Source organism: Anabrus simplex, chromosome 4 (assembly GCF_040414725.1).
Source record: "Anabrus simplex isolate iqAnaSimp1 chromosome 4, ASM4041472v1, whole genome shotgun sequence".
In the NCBI taxonomy this organism is placed as follows: Eukaryota; Metazoa; Arthropoda; class Insecta; order Orthoptera; family Tettigoniidae; genus Anabrus; species Anabrus simplex.
In genome coordinates, this window is record NC_090268.1 from 355,113,002 (window position 1) to 355,137,557 (window position 24,556).

The 24,556-nt window shown below is 39.5% G+C and overlaps 1 protein-coding gene across 1 annotated transcript in view; it reads right to left on the reverse strand.

Annotated features, from left to right (window-relative positions):
* Positions 1–977: 977 nt before the first annotated feature.
* The window catches only part of LOC136872727 (uncharacterized), a 43,392-nt gene continuing 19,813 nt past the window's right edge, over positions 978–24,556 (reverse strand). The window contains exons 2-5 of the mRNA XM_067146554.2: positions 16,803–16,955; positions 14,017–14,109; positions 9,568–9,793; positions 978–1,363 (exon numbers count right to left, since the gene is read on the reverse strand). Of these exons, the coding sequence (XP_067002655.2) occupies positions 1,072–1,363; positions 9,568–9,793; positions 14,017–14,109; positions 16,803–16,955 (764 nt within the window). The 3' untranslated portion in view covers positions 978–1,071. The remainder of the gene's footprint in view (positions 1,364–9,567; positions 9,794–14,016; positions 14,110–16,802; positions 16,956–24,556) is intronic.

Genomic DNA, 24,556 nt, shown 5'->3' on the forward strand with positions numbered 1-24,556 from the left:
CCAAGTATAATAATCACCAACAATGTCCTCAGAAAGTTTATACTGGTACTGATGATGTAATGTCAGCCACAAAAGATCCCACATTTCTTTTCATGTATATAGTTGTGAAACATTTATGCTTAAACCAAAACAAAGAGAGTTTTTGGAGAGCATAAAATCACTGGGAATATGACAGCCAAAATAAACGGGGAAATTGTGGAGAACACAAAAATCACACGGGATAATGATGTTTTTGCAATTTAGTGACACAAACTTCTATGGATTCTCTTCCATCACTCACATGGGTTGGCAGGAATACTGCAGATAGATCCAAGATCTTTAAGATGATTACTGGGGTGAAATTTTATAAACAGAATTTATTGTAGACGAAATAAATCAACCAGAAGATTCCTGCGACAAGGGCGATTCTTCCGCGAGTTTGCAGTCAGACAGAACTGAATGAATTGTGGCTTTGAATTTAAAAATGTTCAATTCAAATCTGCTGTAAGGCAAATAGATTCAGAGATTCATGCAAAAATTTATCATATATCTAAATCTGAAGTATGATATTACTGGTAACGTTGTCGGTTTTATGTCCTACTAACTACTTTTTCAGTTTGAGAAGATGTTGACATGTCAGTAATTTTGTTCTTTTATGTGCCAGGAAATCTATGAACACAAGACTGGCATATCTGAGCACCTTCAAGTATCACAAGAGTGAGCTAGGATCAAACATAACACCTAAGCCAGTTGGCGTGGTTGTGATCATATTACTGTTATCCATTGTTGATTGACCACACTTCAGAAAGAGAGGAGGAACTGGAACTCACCATTCTCCATGTGAGTGGTCAAGGAATCATGTGTAGATAGGAAGAGAAACTTCTCATCTTGAATATAAATATACTTTTTTTTAAAGTGCTATATTTACATCACAGATGCACAACAGGTTCTTTTACATTCACTCTGGAACTGTGTCGAACAGTACCAAAGTTCTTTGTTCTATAAATTAAATCCTAAACTACAATGCAAAAATAAATAATATCAGTCCTTGAGGAATAAAATAACTCTTATGGTAAGAAGTTCTGCCCATCATTATATCACCTGATTGGCAGAAGCAGGTGATGCAAGAAGCTTACTTCTACCTGCTCTCTGCTGCTCTGAGCTTGGAGTTGTTTGGTTTGGATCTGTAACAGCACTGGTGCTATTTGTCTCTTCTGTTTCAGTTGCGTTTGCTCCTAATTCTGCTCCTCCAAAGTTTAATCCCAGAAGATTACTGAAGAAAGCAAGACCTTCCTCCGCAGATTCATTGACAGCAGCAATCAGTTCTTCTTCACTGAGTTGTTGTGATGTTTCCTCAGTAGAGGTTTCAGTTGTTGACTCAGGTCTGAAAAATATTCACAGCGAACAACAGTTCAAATTTATTGCTTTAGTCAATCACCCATGAATGTATAATTTGAAGGTGAGATGACATTTTTAAGAAGATGGGATAATCAAGAAAGGACAGCGTAAGAAATAATTGTTTGTTTTGGATGATTTCCTACAAAAGTGTAGCGTTACAAAAATGTAGCAAAGTTTGGGCTGGGAAGACTTGGGAGAAAGGAGAGGAGCTGCTTGACTAAGTGGCATGTGATATAGATGTTGATTCCCATAGGGAATCTGAAATATTTGTTCTGAATGAGTAAATTTATAATACCAATGTAAATGGTCCGTTATTGGACACTATAAATTTTCCAGCTAACTAATTCCTGGTTGCCAGTCTTTCACCCCCATGTGCTAGGCTGGGCTCATCAGTTGGTACCTAGCACACCTACCAAGACGCTGGCTAGTGCATACTGTGGAGGCCACTGCGCAGGCTGTGTTAGGGGTGCAAGTTCATCAAGTAAAGTGACTAATTTGACAAAATAAAATTGAACTAATAATGTTTCATTCAGCAGTCCTAAGAGCGTGTTCATCAATCCTATTGAGGGTGTCCTCATTTTGGGATTTCAGAATATGGCAACCCTACCTGGAGTCAGAAGAGGTCATAACAAAGACACTCAAGATAGAAAAACAGTGGGAAAGGAATAGCAGGGATGTGTATCAAGCAAAAGCAATAAAGAGCACAGATGGTAAAGTGTTGTACAAAGACATTTTCAACTGAACTCAGACTCTTCTACACAAGAGAAAGATAAAGCTAGGTAGAGGAATGGGGGATTGCTAAGCATGCAGTTATTACTGAGGGTTAAACTGATTAGCTATTCAATGAAAGTCTGGGAAAGAGCGCAAAGTGAGTAGTAACAGGAAAGGAGCAGTTTAGATTCAAGCCTGACAGGGGAGCTATTGATGCTATGTTTGTTCTCTGCCAACTCATCAGAATATGTTGTTGCTTGAGTCATCAGTCCATTGACTAGTTTTATGCAGCTCTCCATGCAACTCTACCCCGTGCTAATCTTTTCATTTCTATGTAACTGCTGCATCCTACATCTGCTCTAATCTGTTTGTCATATTCATATCTTGGTCTACGTCTACAGTTCTTACTGCCTATACCTATACTTCCCTCGAGTACCAACTGCACAAGTTCTGGGTGTCTAAAGATGTGTCTTATCATTCTGTCTCTTCTTCTCATAAAATTTATCCAAATCGATCTCCTCTTACCAATTCGATCCAGTATCTCTTCATTAGTGATTCGATTTATCCATCTTACCTTCAGCATTCTTCTGTAACACCACATTTTGAAAGCTTCTATTCTCTTTCTTTCTGAGCTGATTATCGTTCATGTTTCATTTCCATACAATGCCACGCTGCAAGTCTGAATTTTATGCCCCCCTTACTTCTGCCATCGTTAGTTATTTTACTACCCAAGTAACAATATTAATCTACTTCCTTTAAGACTTCAGTTCCTAATCTAATATTTCCTGCATCACCTGACTTCATTCGACTACACTCCATTACTTTTGTTTTAGACTTATTTATTTTCATCTTGTACTTCTTACCCAAGGCTCTCTCCATATCATTCAGCAATTTCTCCCGATCTTCTGCAGTCTCAGATAAAATAACAATTTCATCATCAAATCTCAGGGTTTTTATTTCCTCTCCTTGGATTGTGATTCCTCTCCCAAATTCCTCTTTGATTTCCTTTATTGTCTGTTCTATATAAACACTGAAAAGGAGGGGTGACAAGCTGCAACCTTGCCTCACTCCTTTCTGGATTGTTGCTTCTTTTTCAAAGCCCTCATTTCTTATCATTGCAGACTGATTTTCATACAGATTGTAGATAATCCTTCGTTCTTGGTATCTGATCTCGATCACCTTCAGAATCTCAAATAGCTCAGTCCAATCAACATTATCAAATGCCTTTTCAAGATCTACAAATGCCATGTATGTAGGCTTGTCCTTAATTTGATCCGCTAAGATCAGACGTAAAGTCTGGATTGCTTCATGTGTACCTATATTTCTTCTGAAGCCAAATCGACCTTCTCCCAACTCAGTTTCACCTTGCTTTTCCATTCTTCTCTATATAATACATGTTAAAATTTTGCAGGCATGAGATACTAAACTAATGTGCAGAAGTTTTCACACTTGTCAGCTCTGTCTTTCTTGGGAATATTCTACCAATAATTGGATGGCACTTCTCCTGTCTCATACATCTTACACACGTTGGTTTCTCCTAAGGCAGTCAGTAATTCAAAGGGAATGTCATCAATTCCAGGTGCCTTGTTCCTATTTAGGTCTCTCAAAGCTCTGTCATATTCTGACCTCAAAATTGGGTCTCTCATTTACAACCTCTTCTTGTTCTAGAATCATACCATCTATGTCTTTACCTTGATACAACTGTTGGATATGTTACTGCTATCTTTCTACCTTGTTTCCTTTCCCTAGAAGAGGTTTTCCATCTGAGCTCTTAATATTCATACACCTAGTTTTCCTTTCTTTAAACGTTTCCTTATTTTCCTGTGTGCAGCATCTACCATTCCTAGGACCATATAACCTTCAACATCCTTGCACTTCTCCTTCAGCCATTCTTTCTAAGCTGTCTTGCACTTTTTATCCACTTCATTCTTTAATCACCTGTATTCCTTTCTGTCCTCTTCATTTTTGGCATTCTTGTACTTTTGTCGTTCATCAGTCAGGTCTAGTATCTTCTGAGTTATCCATTGATTCTTAGTTGATCTTTCCTTTCTTCCTAACATTTCTTCAGCCATAGAGACCTCATTCTTCATGACTGTCCATTCTTCATCTATTGTGTTTTCTTCAGCCTTTTCATTTAGTTGTCATGCAACATTTTCCTTGAAATAGACCCTCACACTCTTTTATTTCAGCTTGTCTAGATCCTATCTCCCTGCATTCCTTTCTTTCTTCAGTTTATTCAACTTCAGATGGCATATCATGACCAACAAGTTGTGGTCAGAATCTACGTCTGTTCCTGGGAAAGTTTTGCAATCCAGCACCTGGTTTCTGAATCTCTGACTAATCATAACAAGTCTATCTGATACCTTCCAGTGTGTCCAGGTCTCATCCACATATACTGCCATCGTTTGTAGTGTTTGAACTGAGTATTAGCAAGGACTAAATTATGATTGGTGCAGAATTCAACCAGCCGGCTTCCTCTTTCATTCCTTTGTCCCAATTCGAATTCTCCTGTTGCATTACTTTCTCTTCCTTGGCCTACCACTGCATTCCAGTCTCCCCTCACAATTATATTCTCGTCACCTTTTACACATATATATATATTACTTTATTAATTAATTCCAACGAGCCAAAGGCTCATATACAGGAACTGTACAATACAAATTGTTTAGCGTCTAAAATTAATATGATCCCTTCATATCTTCATCATCTGCTGAACTAATAGGCATATAGACTTGCACTATTGTGGTGGGCATTGGTTTGGTGTCTATCCTGACAACAATAATCCTTTCACTATGCTGGTTGTAGTAGCTTACCCACTACCCTATTTTCTTATTTATTATTAAACGAACTCCTGCATTTCCCCTGTTTGATTTGGTGTTGATAATTCTGTAGTCACGTGACCAAAATCCTGCTCTTCCTGCCAATGTTCTTCACTACATCTAATTTTAGTCTATCCATCTCCCTTTTCAGATTCTCTAACCTACCACAACGATTCAAACTTCTAACATTCCAGCTCCAACTCGCAGAATGTCTGTATCCATCTTCCTGATGATCGCCCCCTCTCGTGTAGTCCCCACCCGGAGATCTGAGTGGGGGACTATTTTACCTCCAGAATATTTTATCGAAGAGGAAGCCATCATCAGTGCATCATTCATAGAGAGAGAGCTGCATGTACTCGGGAGTTAGTTACGGTTGTAGTTTCCCATTGCTTTCAACCGTGTAGCAGTATCAACACAGCTAAACCATGTTGAGTATTGTTACAAGGCCATATCATTCAGTCATCCAGACTGCTGCCCTTGCAATTTCCGAAAGGGTGCTACCCCCATTTTGATGAACCATTTGTTAGTCTTGTCTCTCAACAGATACCCGTCCGATATAGTTGCACCTGGGGATCGGCTATCTGATTCATTGGCATGCAAGCCTCCCCACTGCGGTAAGGTCATATGGTTCACAGAATATATGGAGAGGGAAACAAAGAGCTTTCAATGGTATTCATTGACATGGAGAACACATTCGATAGGATCCCAGGAGATAAATTATGGAGGTACTTGAGGAAGAAAGGTAGGTGTACTTGAGCAGAATTCTCCTCACTTTTATCTTTGGACATGAACAATTCCTCCAAAATTTAGTAATAGCTGAGAGATAAACAAGACTAGTAATTTCCTCTCAACTAGAACTACACTTTACTCTTTCTATGTACAAAGAAATGAAATACCATCATTAACTAGAAGAAAACTTTGACCAACAGATCAGTGAGAAAGTGAATTCCCCTTAAATTATTTCACTTCCAGACAAACAAGTACTGAAATGATAACAATGAGCTGACTCATAGCTAGCATACTTAAAATGAACATCATACAGCTTAAAAGTGTCCTCTACACAAAATATACAATTGAAGAGCTTATTTCCAAAGTGATATAAATCCAAAATTGATGATTTTATGATTTTTGCCTTCATAAAATAGTTTATAGGTTCTCTCATCATATAGTGCAGTGTTATATCTCAATACGGGGTGGTCAGAAACAAAATGAACTGGGTATATGAGCATTAGAGGATTGGTCATACCGATAAATAATTTGAAAATTATAATTTGATATCTCGCAGTGTTGTCATTTTATCAGCTGCTGAAGTTAGCCAATCAGATCGTTTCACGGGTGAATTCAAATGGTCTTTGCGGGGTGGTGTTGCTAAATCTGCAGGTAGCTTAAGACCACCTTGAAAGCACCAGCTGAAGAAGGCTTGCATTGCAGTACAAGTCTATTGTACACATACCACGTGGCTGCTTAACAAACATTTCCGTAAGTGACCACTCGCCCAGCAGCTACCGATGCAGAGAAATCAACATCAAACACAAACACACTGTGGATTCAAGCAGGTGTCACCATAGCGTAGTCACTATGGCGCTTGGAAGATCATGTTCAAATCCCTCCCCTGCTGAATATTTTTCTTTGATTGGTGCTCTGAAGCTGGTTTTAAGCCTTGTGCCAATTTAGCCACACCGCCTTGCAAATCCCTTGCCCGTGAAGTGCTCTCATTGGCTAACTTCAGCAGCTGATAAAATGACAGCTGCATGAGATATCAAATTATTTTTAAAAATTGTTTATCAGTATGACCAACCCTCTAACACTCATATACCAGGTTGACGTTGTTTCCAACCACTATGTATATCTTATATCCCATGCTAGTACAGATAAAACTACATTTATTTGGAAAGTGACATAACTTTAATGTGTATTTGTATTTATTTCCAATGTCGGTTATATCCGCTTTGACCAATCTGCTGGCTCAGAGTATAACAATATTTTTGGAGAAGTTGGTACAGTAAATGTTCTTGGCAGGGACTGGCACCTCTACACGTGGAAAACCTCAGATAGGGAGCTGTTGAATCAAAATTAGATTTTAATATCTCAGAGTTGAAATCTATTCAGATAAGCACAAACCAAGTGTTCTGAAATCCGCATTTTCAAGGCTGTCAGGATGTTTTCACACATTGTTGAAGAGGGGTAAATAATGGTTATGTCTCAAGCCCAGACAAGAACAGTTAGGCCATCCAGTGGAACAGGAGAAGATGAAAGACATGAAAATGATTCTAAATAAACTCAGCATAATGGAGGATTCATCCTACAATGCCATTTTATCAACATGTATTTGCTCTAGCTGGCAATATTCATAATGATGCTGACAAGGATGGAGGTGATTGAAGATGGTATAATTTATTGTATGTTTTGAACATTATTATAAAATATGTTTCGCTCATGTAAGTGCTGTAATAACTGTAATCAACTCACAATTACTTTTAATATTAATTTATTTTTTGTATACCCTACTTTGTCCTCATGGCCAATGTCTAGTTGGGGAAGCAAAGCAAAGCAAATTCATCTCTGTACAGGACATGAAGGCCCTTGGAGGGGTGGAAGGTAAAGGCTTCTAATATCTGTAACCTCGACACTTGATGGGGTAGAGTGGTTAGCTCTACGCCCAGCTGCCTTTGCCCCCAGGAAATAACCTGGTACTCATTTTGGTGTAGGCTGAGTGAACCTCAGGAACATGTGCACCTCCGGAAGTGGAAATATAGTTTTTTAAATTTTACGACTTCCCGACGGGGATTCAAACCCATGTCCTTCCAGGTGAACCGAGCACGCCTTTACTGCCTTGGCCAGGCAGCCCCTCTGTTGGGGAAAATCAAAATAAATAAAATTAAAACTAAAACTTTCTTTATGATCAGTATTTCAAATGTAGACAGTAGTGGCTCGTGAGGTATGAATTGAAGCGGTCACACAGATGAGAGCATAAATAAATGAATAAATGAATAAATAAATAAATTCAAACCTCACAAGGCACCACTGAACATTTACAGTTTTCAGAGATACCAAAGGGCCAGATTTTTGTCCTGTAGGAGTTCCTTTACATGCCAGATGTATTTGAGCCAGTTTTGAACCAGCCAACTTGAGCTCAGACGGCCAGCATTCTACCGTCTAAGTACTCAGCCTGACATCATCATCATCATCATCATCATCATCATCATCATCATCATCATCATCATCATCATCATCATCGTCATCATCATCATCATCATTTGGATCATTTAACTTTACAGCAGGGTTATGAATATGCAGAAATGTGAATTTGATGCACAGAATAGAGTACATTGTATAGTAAATTGTCAACTGAATACACAAAGTATATTGTATAGTAAATAATGAACACCGAATTAAAGACAGCAACATCATTCAGACTGTTTTCATCCTTACGAAAAAAGTACTAAATGTAATGATTAAATTGTTGGATTTATAAATATTACACACTGCACTCGCACTTGCTTTCACAATTACTACAACAGCAACTTTCCAGCCTTCAAACAGGACTCCAAAGTGAAAAGAGAGTACCATTAGAAACCCTCAATCTGCCGTCCACCACAGTGCTAGCAGTCAGCTCCAGACACGTCGAGCTTGTGACTGAGGCTCCTGTAAAGTTTAGTGTTCTGCCTCGTCCACATGCCCAGTGGCAAAGTAGCGGAAAGGTTTCCTTATACACTGCTCCTTCAGTCATAGAGGGGTTATGTCCAGCTGCTGCATTTAACACTGGGACTTGTAGAATAGAAGCATATGATGTATGTAATTGGCTGTATTTATGCCATGATAATGTAAATACCTTAATTTCAATTATTTTCTAATTTTAATTTCTACCTGAAAAGCAAGGAGGCTCATGTCTTATAAGAGCGTGGGGATGGGAGGCATGTGACCCTCTGCCCTTAAAGAACAGCCGCCACTAAATGCAGGTAGCCTATACATTGTTGTGTTTGAACCATTTAAATGTTCATAAATGTCACTCAAAATATACGTCAATGAATGATTTAGTTCCAAAACAACCTATCTCCAACTTACACGAGATAATTACCACCATTTTCATCAATGAGAGGTTTTTAAAATACAGTGTCAGGATGGGTATAGAAGTAATGAATGAAACTACATTATATTCATAATCATATAAGAATTTACTTATAAGAAATTAAAAATCTTTACGTTTCACAGAGACCTTAGCTCCGCGTCTTCAGAAGCAAATCTCGACTGTTCACGAGGATGTCTTCTACAATAATAATTATAAAAGCATGGGGATGGGGGGATGTCACATGATTCTGTGCCCTTAGAAGACAGCCACCACTGAATCCAGGTATGCATTGTTGTGTTTCTATAATAATAATTAATGTAGGAAACTTCCTTGTGAACAGTCTAGATTTTCTTCTGAAGACATAGCAAAGTTCTCTGCAAAACAATAAGAGTTTCAGCTTGTTTTCTTGACATGGCATAAGCCTAAAAGCCCATATCATGTCTAAAACAATAGTGATTTATCAAGTTTCATGGATTTATGTCAGTTTGGAAATAACCTCTTCAGTTCTATGGAGAATTAAGTTCTTCAGGGGTTCCATTCTGGGGTTAATCAGATAAATTGGTCAACAGGGTTTGTTAAAAGTTTCCTTACCTTTGCTCAGGTAGAGTGGTATTTGATGGAGGATCAGGCACCATACCCATTGGTCCCATGCGGAAACAACCCAACTGGTACTGAGCTTGAACATCTCCGAATAAAACGGGCTCTAAGTGCAAGCACCAGCGGAGACCATCGCTTGTTGGAGCCAGATCGCTGAAGCGAGCACACATCTGTGCTAAGTCTGAGATCATGTCCAAACACGCAGGTTCAGGGTTGGCTCCTGTTGAGGAAATAAGAATTCATCCTTAATAAAGAGATCTTTTTACTCAGTCAAGATATCAAAAGTCTATAGCAGTGTTTCTCAACATTTTCACACTTGTGTACCCCTTTCAAAACATTTTCTATAAATTGTACCCCTTGATTTTAAAATACTGTCATAGGCAGTAGTGGCCAGCCTTTAAGAACTTCCAGATGGTGTCCTCCCTAGAGAACAAAAAGAGTTTTTATCTTCTCTCGACAAATTTAGTAAGAAATTAGACTCGAATAATGCTAAGAAAATTACATTTCATTAAAAGAATAAGGAAGACCGCTCAGCGATACCAAACTTAAATAACTGACTTTTAGTGTGCAGTTCACTGGTAAATTATTTCAGGTTGAAGATACTGTGTTATGGGCTCTTGAGCTTCCATCCAAGGATATAATGATGGTGACGGGATTGAGATGTAAGGTGGACGGTTTCTGAGGGACGATGGGTGAGGAAAGAGGCTTTAAGCTCAGCAGTGTCTGTAGCATTAAAGGTGTCACCACAAACCCCTTTACATGCATGTGCCACCCAAATCTCCATGGATGCATATAATAAAATTAAATAATATTTCATGGCATTGTTTGTCTTATTATTTATATTTGAATAAGAAAAATAATAAAGAATTATATTGAAACATAACATTTGAGACCAGGAATTTTTATTCAAATTGCAAACTTGAAGAAACATAGGCCTCTGGCTTGCATCCAGCATTTTGTGAGGGTTGTCAGCAATGAGTTAGTTTGTTTTTGCTTGGAAGACTTAAATGAGTAGGTTTGAGTGGCCTTGCAAGGACCTTAGCATTATTAGCATTTTCTGAGCATTATTCGAGTCTAATTTCTTACTAAATTTGTCGAGAGAAGATAAAAACTCTTTTTGTTTTCTAGGGAGGACACCCTGTCTGCCAACAACTGCGACATAATTTGGATGGTATTTGCTGCCCCCAGCTGCTACGCAACTCCTAGGTAGGACGAAAGCATGCACTCGAAAACTGAAAATTATATTTCGTGCTTTAAAAAAAAAAAAGATATTTGTTCATGGCGTCGACCTCTAGCCCCAGGTCAGGGATATTAATCATTTACAATTTAAAACCCCTGACCAGGCTAGGAATCGAACCCGGGGCCACAGGGTGACAGGCGGACGTGTTGCCCCCTACACCGCGGGGCCGGACATTTGTAGTGCTGGTTATTACTGTACTCACATGGAACGCACAAACATTTCTCAAGATTTGAGTTCACAGGCATAGTGATTGAATAAATGAAGACAAGCTCAAAGGGATTCATGTTTTGCTTTACCGTGTTTACCTCATTTCAACATCAGATTCTCAGTGATAGTATACTTTAAATAGGTATAATCATCATTATATATCCAAATGCTAAAAAAACAGCTGATAAGGGCAGCCTTAATTGCTCTTCTTTTTTTTTTTTTCCTGTCAAAGTTGTCAAGAAAGAGGTGTGGGAAATGGTACTGTGCCCCTCCCACCCGACCTGAAAGTTCACCGGCAATGACTGGTAGTAGGTAGTTGTATTTTAAATCGCTGATTCTTTTGTTCAGTGCCTATTTTAATGTAAAATAGAAGAAAGGAAGTAAAGAATTTATAAATGAAAATTGCGTAGAGTGCAGATATAATTTTACAGTATTTTTAACACAGAAATTAGTTCATTAATATTAATTCAAGTACATGTTGATCAGATATGCCTTACTTCATGGACATGCTTTTGGGCTGGGGTCTATCTGAAATTAGCATCATCAATTTAGTGTAGACAATTTTGCATGGTAGCCAGGCAACCAGTGTTCGTCATCTATCTATACTAAGTCTTTGTTATCTTCTTCCTCATGTTATTACCATATGCTAGAACTCTGCTTTCTATATGCAGTAGGCATACATAGTTAGGTAAAATTTCTTACAAAGAAATCACAAAGCTCATCCACCTATTCAATACAGTAATATGACATTCACAAATGTAGATATTTGACCATAATTGGGCCTTCTTCAGCTGAATAATGAAATCAAATTAATAGTTAAATAAACATGTTATAAACAAACAGAATTAATAATTTATCACCAAAATATTAATACAGGTCAAAAAGTCTGAATACGTTAGGATCTTAAAATGAAATAATTTAACTAAATTTTATTAAATGGGACATCAACATTTTAATATCCACTATAAAACTTTGATTAGGAATATTCAAAGCACTTCAACCTTATATTATTTTAATGTCCGACTCGTTGGTTGAATGGTCAGCACACTGGCCTTCTGTTCAGAGGGTCCCGGGTTTGATTCCCGGCCGGGTCGGGGATTTTAACCTTCATTGGTTAATTCCAATGGCCCGGGGGCTGGGTGTTTGTGCTGTCCTCAACATCCTTGCAACTCACACACCACACATAACACTATCCTCCACCACAATAACACGCAGTTACCTACACATGGCAGATGCCGCCCACCCTCATCGGAGGGTCTGCCTTACAAGGGCTGCATTCGGCTAGAAATAGCCACACGAAATTAAAAAACCCTTGCATGTCATAAGAGGCTGCTAAGGGAACAACGAAAGAATCTGTACTCGCTCTGTCGTCTTCTAGGCCCAAAAACTTATCCAAGATTCTATGCTTTTCTGTGTGGTGGAGAAATGTACATATATCATTTTATTATGGGCAAGTACATGCTTATTTGCTGTTTAAGAAATCTGGTATACTCATGAGTCACTTTCGACACATCAGTTTTTATTTTCTATATTTTATATTTATTCCATTGCTGCGGTTAGCCAGTAGGTGCCAGGCCAAGAGTTTGTTGATGCAAAGGTAAAATCAAAACTCACTATTTAAAATATGATGTCTACTTGTGCCTGTCCAAGGGAAACAACTCTTTTAAATGATCTATACAAGTGTGTAATGTTGAGAAATGAACTGCTAGAAACAGATTACATGGAACATCTGACTAAACCTTTTTTATACAAATTGCTCCAATTATGTTAAAATTTGCCTGCACTATTATTTGTTGTGTTTTTATTTGGAATTTCTTACTCAAAGAATTAGTTACAAGAAATTTAAAACATTTTACTTTTATCATAGTTTTGTGTCAAATAATGGCAAAACATGCTCAATAAACACACAACCAACATGACAGCATGACAGCAGAAATAATTTTTTAAAGTATTTTTCTCTTTTACAGACCTTATACCGGTACCCATCCCAAAAATGTATTTTTAATGAAGATATTGAACAACCAAAAAGTTTTCAGTTGGAAAAGGGTTACGTGAATGAAGTGGAAACAATTGGCACTGGATTTGTCTGTAATATGATAAGAAAAAAGAATCCAGAAGAAGATGACTGGACTTATTATTTAACAATTTCACACACAATGAAGGAAAGGAAATTGAAAGTAATTTCAGTCCATAGTAAAGAATTCAGATGAGAAGGCAATTCTTATGATTTTCTGACAAAATTGGCAGCCAGCAGGTGATTTGAATGCAGCAGTAGCCTATATCTAAGAAGTTTCAGTGAGCAGAAACTGCTTGGGGAAGGTTTGAATCTCTTGACTTATCATGTGTTTCTTGTTTAGCTTTGTTGTTGTTGTTGTTGTTGTTGTTGTTGTTTTTAGCATAGAGGTTAGGATTTTACTACAAGACTAAGTTTGTTGGAATCATTTATTAACATTCTTCAAAAGTTTATCATGAATGTTATTTTTCTCTATAAAAATCTATTCTCCACCTTAACATGGTGATAAAACCAATTTGAATGAAGCATTGAGATACTGAGGATGCAGCCTTCTACAGTAGTAAAAATGAAAAATGAAAATTAACAATTGAAAAATTAAAGACCTGATATGAATTAGGTAAGATGATTGATGAAAGAATGTTTGATTGTTAAGGTAAGAATAATTTTGTTATTTGGAAACTGTGAAACTACTAGGCCTACTACTACAAAAGACTTTTCCACCCACAAAAGTAAGAAAATAATATGATAGGTACATTTTTCTCCTGTGATTCCTGTAAATGATATCACTACATTGTTTTCTCTACAGCTCAGATACAATATGTGTATTTTTGTTGACAAATACCCTCAGCAATGATAGATGACATTTAACAGTATCAACATTTATGTCAAATTTGGTCTTACCTTATTTTTAAAGAGCTCTTCTTGTGATTGTAAGGAATCAGACTTAATCAGTTTTTTGATCTGCCCATTCCTTACTACATACCTTTCATTGAGTCACTCAGAAGTAGACTTTCTCCGTAAGAAATATTCACTGCAATGCCTTGCGAAGGGGAAACGTATTTCATTGCCACGCATCCTGTAACAGAAATTATGGAACTGATTTGATCGATATTAGATATACTATTGTATTTCTGAAATCAGTATTAAGAAGCAAAATAATAAATATCTTATCTTAGGTAATCAGGGAGTATTGACATATGATGAATGTCTTCCTTGACATCATTTTTACTTCAATATAAGCCACTACGTCAGGATAATTGATATCACTACTTCAACCTCCCTGTTTGTAACCACATTTTAATCCCAGTTCTTTTTAAGTAAGAATAAACAAAAATGGATTTTAATTATGAGAGATTCCTTTTCAAATCAGCCGTTATGATTGTAAGATCTCTCTCCTTCAAACATTATAACTAATGTAGAATTCTACTTTTTCAGAATACCGAGCTTCAGAGCTGCAGTTGCTTAAGTGCGGGAAGTATCCAGTATTTGGAAGATAGTGGGTTCGAACCCCACTGTCGGCAGCTCTGAAGATGGTTTTCCATGGTTTCCCATTTTCACACCAGGCAAATGCTGGCTGGGGCTGTACCTTAATATTAAGGCCATGGCTGCTTCCTCCCCACCCCTAGCCCTTTCCTAACCCATCAAGATGCAAGCAGTGCATGCATACCAACTGATGAGCCCAATTTAGCACACGGGGGCAAAACACTGGCAACCTGGGATGAGTTAGCTGGAAAATTTATAATGTCCAATAATGGACCATTTATATTGGTATCAGAGACTTATATGCCCACTAGCATAGCACGGATCAGCCGATGGGGGTGATGATTGTAGTTACAAAAATGATAGAACACGCTGAAGGTGCATGAATGACTTGCCATTATAAGGATACTGATACAAGTGAATTACAGTTCTGCTGGCTGTACAGTTATGTCCTTGAATATTTATTTAATTTATTGTTTGTTGTTAGTTTTAGTATATTTTCTTTTTTTAAAAATTCCATGGGAGGTTCTAACCCCCCCATAAATCCCCCTGGCTGCGCCCCTGTATATGCACCCTCCTTTACATCCTTACTACAACCCCCAAATACTCTCCTAACCATGTGAAGAGATCTGTAACCTTTCTTAACAACCTCATTAACATGATTACCCCAGTGAAGATCATATTAACACCTACCGTAGTTCCCCATGAGGTACTATCATCATCATCATCATCATCATCATCATCATCATCTCTTCCACAAGTCAGTACAATCTCAACAGGTCCTATTTATATAAACGCCATCCTTAGGTTGGTCATCCTTCAAGAAATTTTCATCATCATCATCATCATCATCATCATCATCATCATCATCATCATCATCGCTGAGGCAATATTTCAGTGGGATGATGCTAGACTGAAAATTCAGCACTGATACATGCCTTCTTCCATCAAAACGGCTGCTGCCCTGACCTACAAGATTGCCTAACTTGTCACTCATTCGAAGTATCTGGCCTTGGAGAAGTGAAAGTAAGGGGAACTTGTAAAAGGGGATTAAAGCCCTCTCAGGTAATTCCTACGAGCTGGGAATTCCTGCTGTGTTAAAGAAGAGAGACTTGTAAATAAACGGCAATTAGTAAGTTGGCCATTCATGGTTGAATAGGATTGCCTGTGTACATATGTGTGTGTGTGTGTATGGTGTGTGCATTTATTGGGTCATCCTGAAATAAATTAGAGCAGGGTGCAAAATCACAGGGGGGGGGGGGAGGGAGGGATTTCCTCCCACCGACGATTTTATCTCAAAGGTTCCCCCCCACTAAAATTACCCGAGGGGGATTCTTTCATAATAAAATTATGAGGAAAATGTAGAACACACATAATTTATGACTGAAATTAATGACTTTTGCTGTACATATTTTTATGAGAACATCTGCAATAATTCAAGTGACTGCCAGACCTTCAGCAATAAAACAGCGTACCAGTGGCATTCCGGTCTGAAACCTGGGAAAAAATACAGATTACTTGAAGCGTTCCTCCTTTGTCATTTCTCTAAGTAGCTCGAGCTTACACCTCTCCTGTACTTCTTCGAGAGGGTGTGTTTCCGATAAGTATCCAATAGTGTATAAACCGACAATTTTTTTCAGTCAAAACTTAGCCCTGATAGAGGAAGGTTTCACCAATAAAGCTATAAATCAGGACAAATCGAGCCTCGTCTGGCCTTTCGTAAGAAAGCGACAGTCTCTCAAAACTTCTCAGCTGATTGGAATAATGTTCTAATGTTTATCATTCTCGTTATAATAACAAAATTCAAACAAAAAGATCTACAATTTACATTTGTCTGGGGGGTAGGGGGTAATTAAATTACAGGAGAAATTTAAACCCTCCCCCCTGTGAAATACTGTCTGAAATAAACACTAGTAGTTAAGCCCTATGTCCCTTCCCCCCCACCATTTATTTCTGATTTTGCACCCTGAATTAGAGTAGGTAATAAAATGGACAGTGTTTTATTTCTAACAATATACTGCTACATGGATGTTGTATGTTATATTCCCACAAAAATAAGTACCTCAGACCTATACATCATTGCAAGCAACTACCAAGAAACAAAACAGTGCTACTGATCAAACATACAAAGAATGATAAATGCAAATGTCAAACTAAATGTAGATGTCATTAAGGATGAAGGAAATATTTATCATTTCTGATCATCCTTTAACCTCTCACATCCTGTTTCTAGATAAGTGAGGTTAATCATGGGTAAATTTAAATTAGAACTAGTGCCAATCAAATTACCTGGACCTCCAAGGTCAATATAGGTGAAGTTCAAGTCCATACAACAGCGGCAGGTGACATCTTCACAGGAGCAGTTTCTCCCAAATGAGGAGTCTTCATTTGAGCTATCCCTTTTGACACCTTCTCCATCATCTGTATCCCACAAGAAGATATCTGTGGAAAAATATAATATCTTATCAGGGTATATGAGTAAATAAAAAATCTGACACTCAGTTATGATAAAACTATAACTATTTGGACAATTTCATTTTCTTGATGGATTTGCAGATAAAATTAATTAAATAACACATGCACTTAATCAATGACAAGATTTTAAGTAGACTATTATTATGCAATATCTTAATAACACTGTTAGTATCTAAATAAGTGTTATCAGACTCCTGAAACTGAAAAGGAGAGATAATTATTCCTGTTATAATAAATAGGCCGGCCCCATGGTGTAGGGGTAGCATGCCTGCCTCTTACCCGTAGGCCCCAGATTCGATTCGCGGCCAGGTCAGGGATTTTTACCTGGATCTGACGGCTGGTTCGAGGTCCACTCCTCCTACGGGATTAAAGTTAAGGAGCTATCTGATGGTGAGATAGCGGCCCTGGTCTAGAATGCCAAGAGTAATGGCCGAGAGGATTCGTTGTGCCGATCACATGATACCTCGCAATCTGCAGGCCTCCAGGCTGAGTAGTGGTTGCTTGGTACCCCAAGGCCCTTTGGGGCTGTTGTACCTTGGGGTTTGGTTAATAAAAAATGACCTCCATGTAGAAAAAGCAGCTTAAGTTCACACCTGATAACAGTGGCACCAACAATAGTACCGGTACACTACCGTATTAGAGTTTATGAACCTGGGGAGACATCTTTGATCCCAGCTTGTGGTGGTATTTGAAGGTGTAGCTGTTAATCAAGTTGTAGTTTAGGGCTCAGGGTTCGATTCCCGGCCAGGTCAGCGAGTTTTACATGGTTCTGAGGACTCATTTAAGGTCCATTCAGCCAGTGTGAGAACAACTGAGGAGTTATCAGATGGTGAGATTGCGGGTCCAGTCTAGAAAGTCAAAAATAACGACCGAGAGGATTCATCATTCTGACCATGCATCATCTCGTAATCTGCAGACCTTCGGGATGAGCAGCGGTTACTTGGTAGGTGCAGGCCCTTCAGGGCAGTAGTGCAATTGGGGTTGATATATCAATAGAATAATAATGCAATAAAATGATAATGGCAGGATTCTTCATATTCAGACGAAACACTACACTACCAACCACCACAGAAACACGCAATACTGATTATACAGGGTGTTAGGTGTATACGTGCAGATATTTCTTGTAGCAATGGAGAACGATGTGACGAACCACTATATATCAAACTTTTAGTACTCCGCGGAAGTTATTTCCGAGAGCAAAGTGATACGATGTTTTTAGAATAGGTAGTATGCCTCGTTCTGCGAATGAATAGCTTTCCGTTGATAACAGGCAAGTCACGCGCCATCCGTGCCAAACTGGTTTCTGTTTATGTTTCAGAGCAAATATACTACTGTAACAGCTGAACGCTACCTTTGCAATGCCACGAGATGTTACGTAATATACTTGCCAAACTGGTTTTATGTTTACGAGCAACTGAACTGCGATAACAGCTGAAGGCTGCTACCGGTGTTCACCATGTTACGTTACATTCTCGCCAGACTGGTTTTGTTGTTAGTATTTAGTTTCCGTCAGACAACCCTAGTTATCGGTTTTGGACCCTGGAGCTGTATCGCATTGTCAGCGTTAATACTGGTTCATTTGCTGTTACGTCATTTAGGGGATTGGGATATCTGTGGTCGTCAGCCCCGCGGTCTATTGAGTATGGAAATGACCTGAAAACCTATGTCTTTACGCCAACGAAAGCAAGCATGGGATTGAATTGAATTAGGCAAGCACAGCCAACGTTTTACTTCAAACGAATAATGGACATGTTATACAAATAAATAAATTAAACGTACCTACATTTCGTGCCTCCTGCCGGGCTGTGTGGCTCAGAAGGTTGAGGTGCTGGCCTTTTTACTCCAACCTCGCAGGTTCGAACTTGGCCCAGTCCGGTAGTTTTTGAATGTGCTCAAATACGTCACACTCGTGCCGGTAGATTTAGTGGCACGTAAATAGAACCCCTGCGGGACTAAATTCCGGCACCTCGTCGTCTCCGAAAACCGTAAACGTAACGCAAATACCATTATTATTATTATTATTATTATTGACTACTCGCCAATAATGTCTGCCTAGAAAATACTTCTCATCGTTTATAACTATGGATCTCGACAGTTGTATAATGTCCTAATTATGATGATTTTCAAAATTGGCTTTAAGTCGCACCGACACAGATAGGTCTTATGGCGACGATGGGACAGAAAAGGGGTAGAAGTGAGAAGGAAGCGTTCGTGACCTAAATGAGGTTCAGCTCCAGCATTTTCCTGATGTGAAAATGGGAAACCACGGAGAACCATCTTCAGGGCTGTCGACAGTGGAGTTCGAACCCAGTATCTCCCCGATGAAAGTTCACAATTTCGCGCCCCTAACCGCACGACCAACGTATTTCAAGCTCTAATGCTGGGCTGAGTACCTTGGACGATAGAGCGCTGGTATTCTGATCCCATCTTGGCAGGTTCGATGGAGGCTCAATTCGGGGGTATTTGAAGGTGCTGAAATACGCCAGTTTCGTGTCTGTAGATTTACTTGCATTAAAAAAAGTCCTGCGGTATAACATTCCAGTACCTCGGCGTCTCCAAAACCCACCAAAGTAGTTATTGGGATGTAAAAAATTACATTATTATTTCGTGCTTGCAAACGAAAAGCATATGTGTAATGGTAAAATAAAGCAAAATAAAAGTGGCCAGTCTGAGTTGCTCAGACGTTTAAAGCACTGGTTTCTTGTTTCCAACTTAACAGGCTCGATCTTGGGTCCGTCCGGTGGCATTCGAAGGTGCTCGTCAGCCTCGTGTCGGTAGATTTACTGGCACGTAAAAATAACTCCTGCGGGACTAAATTACAGCACCTCCAGGAACAGTATGAGTAGTTAGTGGGACGTAAAGCAAATAACATCACCGGTATTATTATTATTATTATTATTATTATTATTATTATTATTATTATTATTATTCAGTCTTATTATTATTGCTAGTACTCATATTGAACTTCTTATTACTCTTTTTTCTCGTTTTTTATTATTATTATTATTATTATTATTATTATTATTATTATTCACCTGTTCATACTTTCGTCTTATTCCTCTTTTTACTCTCCTTTTAAGTCGTATACTTGTTATTCATATTTGATGTTTTGTTATTATAATTATTATTTTTATAATTATTTTTATTATTTAGTTTATTTCGTTTATTTATAACATCTCTTTAGCTTCATGTGACACAATACTTTTTCCGTCTTTAATTCACCTTTTGTGTCGTGTGCCGGTGTACTTCTATGTTTCTGTCCTGTGCTTCAAGACAGTGCTGCAAGATCTGTGTTTGTTTCCCCAGCCCGGGTGTGTTTCGTTTCTCATGTGACAGAGTTACATCTTACGTTCTGTTACATGTTTAAGTTTGGCCTTGTGATACATCGCCTTTAATCTGCTCTGTAGCCTTTAAAAGTGTAGCATGGTCAATGACCTCAGTGCTTGTTTTGTTCACATATCTGGACTAAGAACTCGTCTCACTCGGCACAGCAAGTTCAAGGCCAACCACTTCTATCTGTTTGTTTGTTTATTTATTTACCCAGGTATGTATGTCAACATTGTACTATGTCAACATCGTACCATGAAAATTTACTCAATAAACGGGGTGTTTGGGGGGTCTCTGTCCTGGGTGGTGTGTTCTGCGGGCCTCCTCTGGGGTCCGTGTTGTTGCTGCGGTTATCTCTCTGCGCGTTCAGGTATTTACTAACATGTTCAATTCAATTTGTTGTATGTACAAGACATACGTCCAACTTGATTTATTTCATCCTCACAACTCTACTTCCGTACTCCATGGCCCAAGAGCTACACGTATAGCTGACGGCCCACCCACCCCTCTACGAGTGTGGGAATGAAATAACTAATTTGATTGAATTTTTTTCATATTTCAGTAGTGATGAATATAAAACAAGCATTTTTTGAATTTTTATACGTGTTAATGATGATGATTGCTGTTTTAAGGTCATCGGCCCTTAAAAACGCAGTGTCTTCTGTTTTAACTCGTAGTGAATAAGAAACAAAATATAAATTTCTCGAACACACGTAAAGAACCAAAAAACCGAGCTCGATAGCTGCAGTCACTTAAGTGCGGCCAGTATCCAGTATTCGGGAGATAGTAGGTTCGAACCCCACTGTCGGCAGCCATGAAAATGGTTTTCCGTGGTTTCCCATTTTCACACCAGGCAAATGCTGGGGCTGTACCTTAATTAAGGCCACGGCCGCTTCCTTCCCACTCCTAGCCCTTACCTGTCCCATCGTCGCCATAAGACGTATCTGTGTCGGTGCGACGTAAAGCAAGTAGCAAAAAAAAACACATGCAGTGTAGGATTGAGCAACTGCCGAAATGCGTTCAAGGTCAATGTCTAGCGTTTTAACAAGCACGTCTTCCGCAGTCGCGCACTGAAACTCTCGATTTATAATTTTTGTTACCGGTACATCAGTTTCCCTGCTCGGATTTATGAGAATATCGACCTATCGAGACTCAAAATACTATAACGATACTGAACTGTACTGTACTGCCAAGCCATTACGTTGCAGAAATGGCGTAACATCTGACATACCAAAGTAAAACTTGTAGCAATTGTTCAAAGTGATCACCCTGGGCTTCCCTGCAGGCTTCACTTCTCCGAATCCAGTTGCGACGCATTCGAGCCAAGACACCAGGGTTGTGTCCGACTCGTTGGCTGAACGGTCAGCGTACTGGCCTTCCGTTCAGAGGGTCCCGGGTTCGATTCCCGGCCGGGTCGGGGATTTTAACCTTAACTAGTTAATTCTAAAAGCACGGGGGGTAGGTGTATGTGTTGTCTTCATCATCATTTCATCCTCATCACGACGCGCAGGTCGCCTACGAGAGTCAAATGGAAAGACCTGCACCTGGCGAGCCGAACTCGTCCTGGGATATCCCGGCACTAAAGCCATACGACATTTCATTTCATTTCATTTCATTTCATTTCACCAGGGTTGTTCAGAATATTCTCTGCTGCTTAAACAATACGTTCACGGAAGTCGTCCGAAGTGGTTACTTAGGTTCGATATACTTTGTGTTTCATGTTCCCCCAAACATTAAAGTCCATTGGAATAAGGTCTGGAGATCTGGCTGGCCAATTGATAGTTCCACATCGTCCTGTCCACCGTTGAGGAAATGTCTGCACCACCGTGTAAAATCCACGTGGTTCTGCGTAGTCGAAGCGACACGTCCTCTGAAAGCTCAAGTAACGTACTGTATCTACAGGAGCAAGGTAACATTAATAAAAATATGATTAGTCCACGTAACCGACTTCCTACTACACCCATCCAGGTATTAATTCATAACCGGTGCTGGAAATTGCCTTCTCCTACTGAATGGGGATGTTCCACAGCCCATGAGTGGGATATAGTGGATTCGAACTCCTCTGTCGGCAGCCCTAAAGAGGTTTTCCGTGGTTTGCCATGTTCACACCAGGCAAATGCTGGTGCTGTTCCTTAATTAAGGCCACGGTTGCTTCTTCACGATCCTAGCCTTTTCCTGTCCCGTCGTCGCCGTAAGATCTATCTGTGTCGTGGCGACGTACATCAACTCGTAAGAAAATGGTAATCAGCTGTCAAAGACACTACACCCGTTGAATATGGTCAGGATGCACTCGTTTTTCATGCAGTGTCCTACGTACGGTCCAAGTTGGTACACCAACGGCACGTGTTATACTACGCGTACGGCGCCCGGGATCATCGTTTACTATTGTTAGGATGCCCGGCTCCATGGCAAAACGGTTAGCGTGCTGGCCTTTGGTTACAGGGGTCCCGGGTTCGATTCCCGGCAGGGTCGGTATTTGAACCATCATGGTTATTTTCCCTGGCATGGGGCTGGGTGTATGTGTTGTCTTCATCCTCATTTGATTATCATCAAGATGCGCAGGTCACCTACGGGAGTCAAACCAAAAGACATGCACCTAGCGAGCCGCACCCGTCCTGGGATCTCCCGGCACTAATATCCATACGCCATTTCATTTCCATTGTCAGGATGTCTTCTTCCGCGTCTAGAATTACACGTGGCCGTTTAGGCCATCGCTTCTGAAAGCGTAATGTAACACAACCTGCATCGCGAATACGCTGCAGTACAGCAAGTATCGTTGTTGGATTCGGCACCCGTCTGTTGGGAAGCCTTTTCCGATAGATTCATGGAGGGCGACCAGTGTTCTGTTATGCCACATGATACACTAGCAGCATATCATGGTATTCGTGGTTTTCATACACTGGCATTATTCAAATACTACGACGTTGTGCAACACATCTGCGCAGCGGTTCATCATATATTCGCGGGCGTTTGACTGTCGCGACCGATCGGACCTTGAAAAAATAGCCCTCGTACTACTACGAAGTAACTCGCGTACTAGTACGGACGATAATTCGTCTCTCTGACAGCTGTTATTCAGGTCAAGGTCAGACAGACAGCTCATACCTCTAGTCCGGTGGTTTCATGTAGGGGCGGGAACCCGTCCCACCACATCCCCATCGCTAGGAACAGCACACGACCGAACCGGCACGTGACAGGTCTAGTGAATTTGTCAAACTGCTTACGTGAAATATTCTCCCACAGTGTGATTTCAATACCATGGATTCTTGGGAGACCAACTCGCCGTATGCAGAAATACCCCGTGTTGACGTGTACGTAAATAAAGTTTCTTACGTCAACGAAAGAATGCGTGGGATAGGATTTCCAAGTGAGTAGTATCAGAATTGAATTGTCAAAGCACATCGAACGTTTTGCTTCATATCAATAAGGGGCATGTTATAAAAATAAATAAATTAAACTTACCTCCTTTTCGTGCTTCCAAACGAAAAGAACTTGTTTAATGGTAAATTAAAGCATTCTGCTTTTGCAGTGCCTATTAAACGTATCAAAATAAACGTTGCCAGGCTGAGTGGCTCAGACGGTTCAAGCTCTGGTTTCATGAACTTAGCAGGCTCGATCCTGGCTCAGTCCGCTGGTATTTGAAGGTGCTCAAATACGTCCGCTTCTGATCGGTAGAATTACAGGCACGTTAAAGAATACCCGTGGGCAAAATTCCGAAACCGCGCGTCTCCATTGGCACGTAAACATTTACTATTATTATTATTATTATTATTATTATTATTATTATTATTACTGAGCGAGTTGGCCGTGTGATTAGGAGCGCGCGGCTGTCAGCTTGCATTCGTCGTAAAGCCACCTACCAATATTATAATAAAAACTGTGTTAGTCCATTATTATTATTAACTATTACGAAAATAAAAGTTAAACGCCCCACTCAAACTTCGTAGCTGGTAATCTGTCAGAAAACACTAAAGAAAATAGTGAACTTTTAACAAGTCCGAATTATTATTAATCTTATAATTGCGGACATGTCTCCGGAATTACCGAAACATGTACTTACAAATTGTTTTACGTCGCACCGACACAAGTAGGTCTTACGGCGACGATGGGAGAGAAAAGGGATACAAGTGGGAAGGAAGCGTTCGAGGCCTTAATAAAGGTACAGTCCCAGTATTTCCCTGATGTGAAAATGGGAAATTACGGAAAACCATCTTCCCGGCTGCCGACAGCGGAGTTCG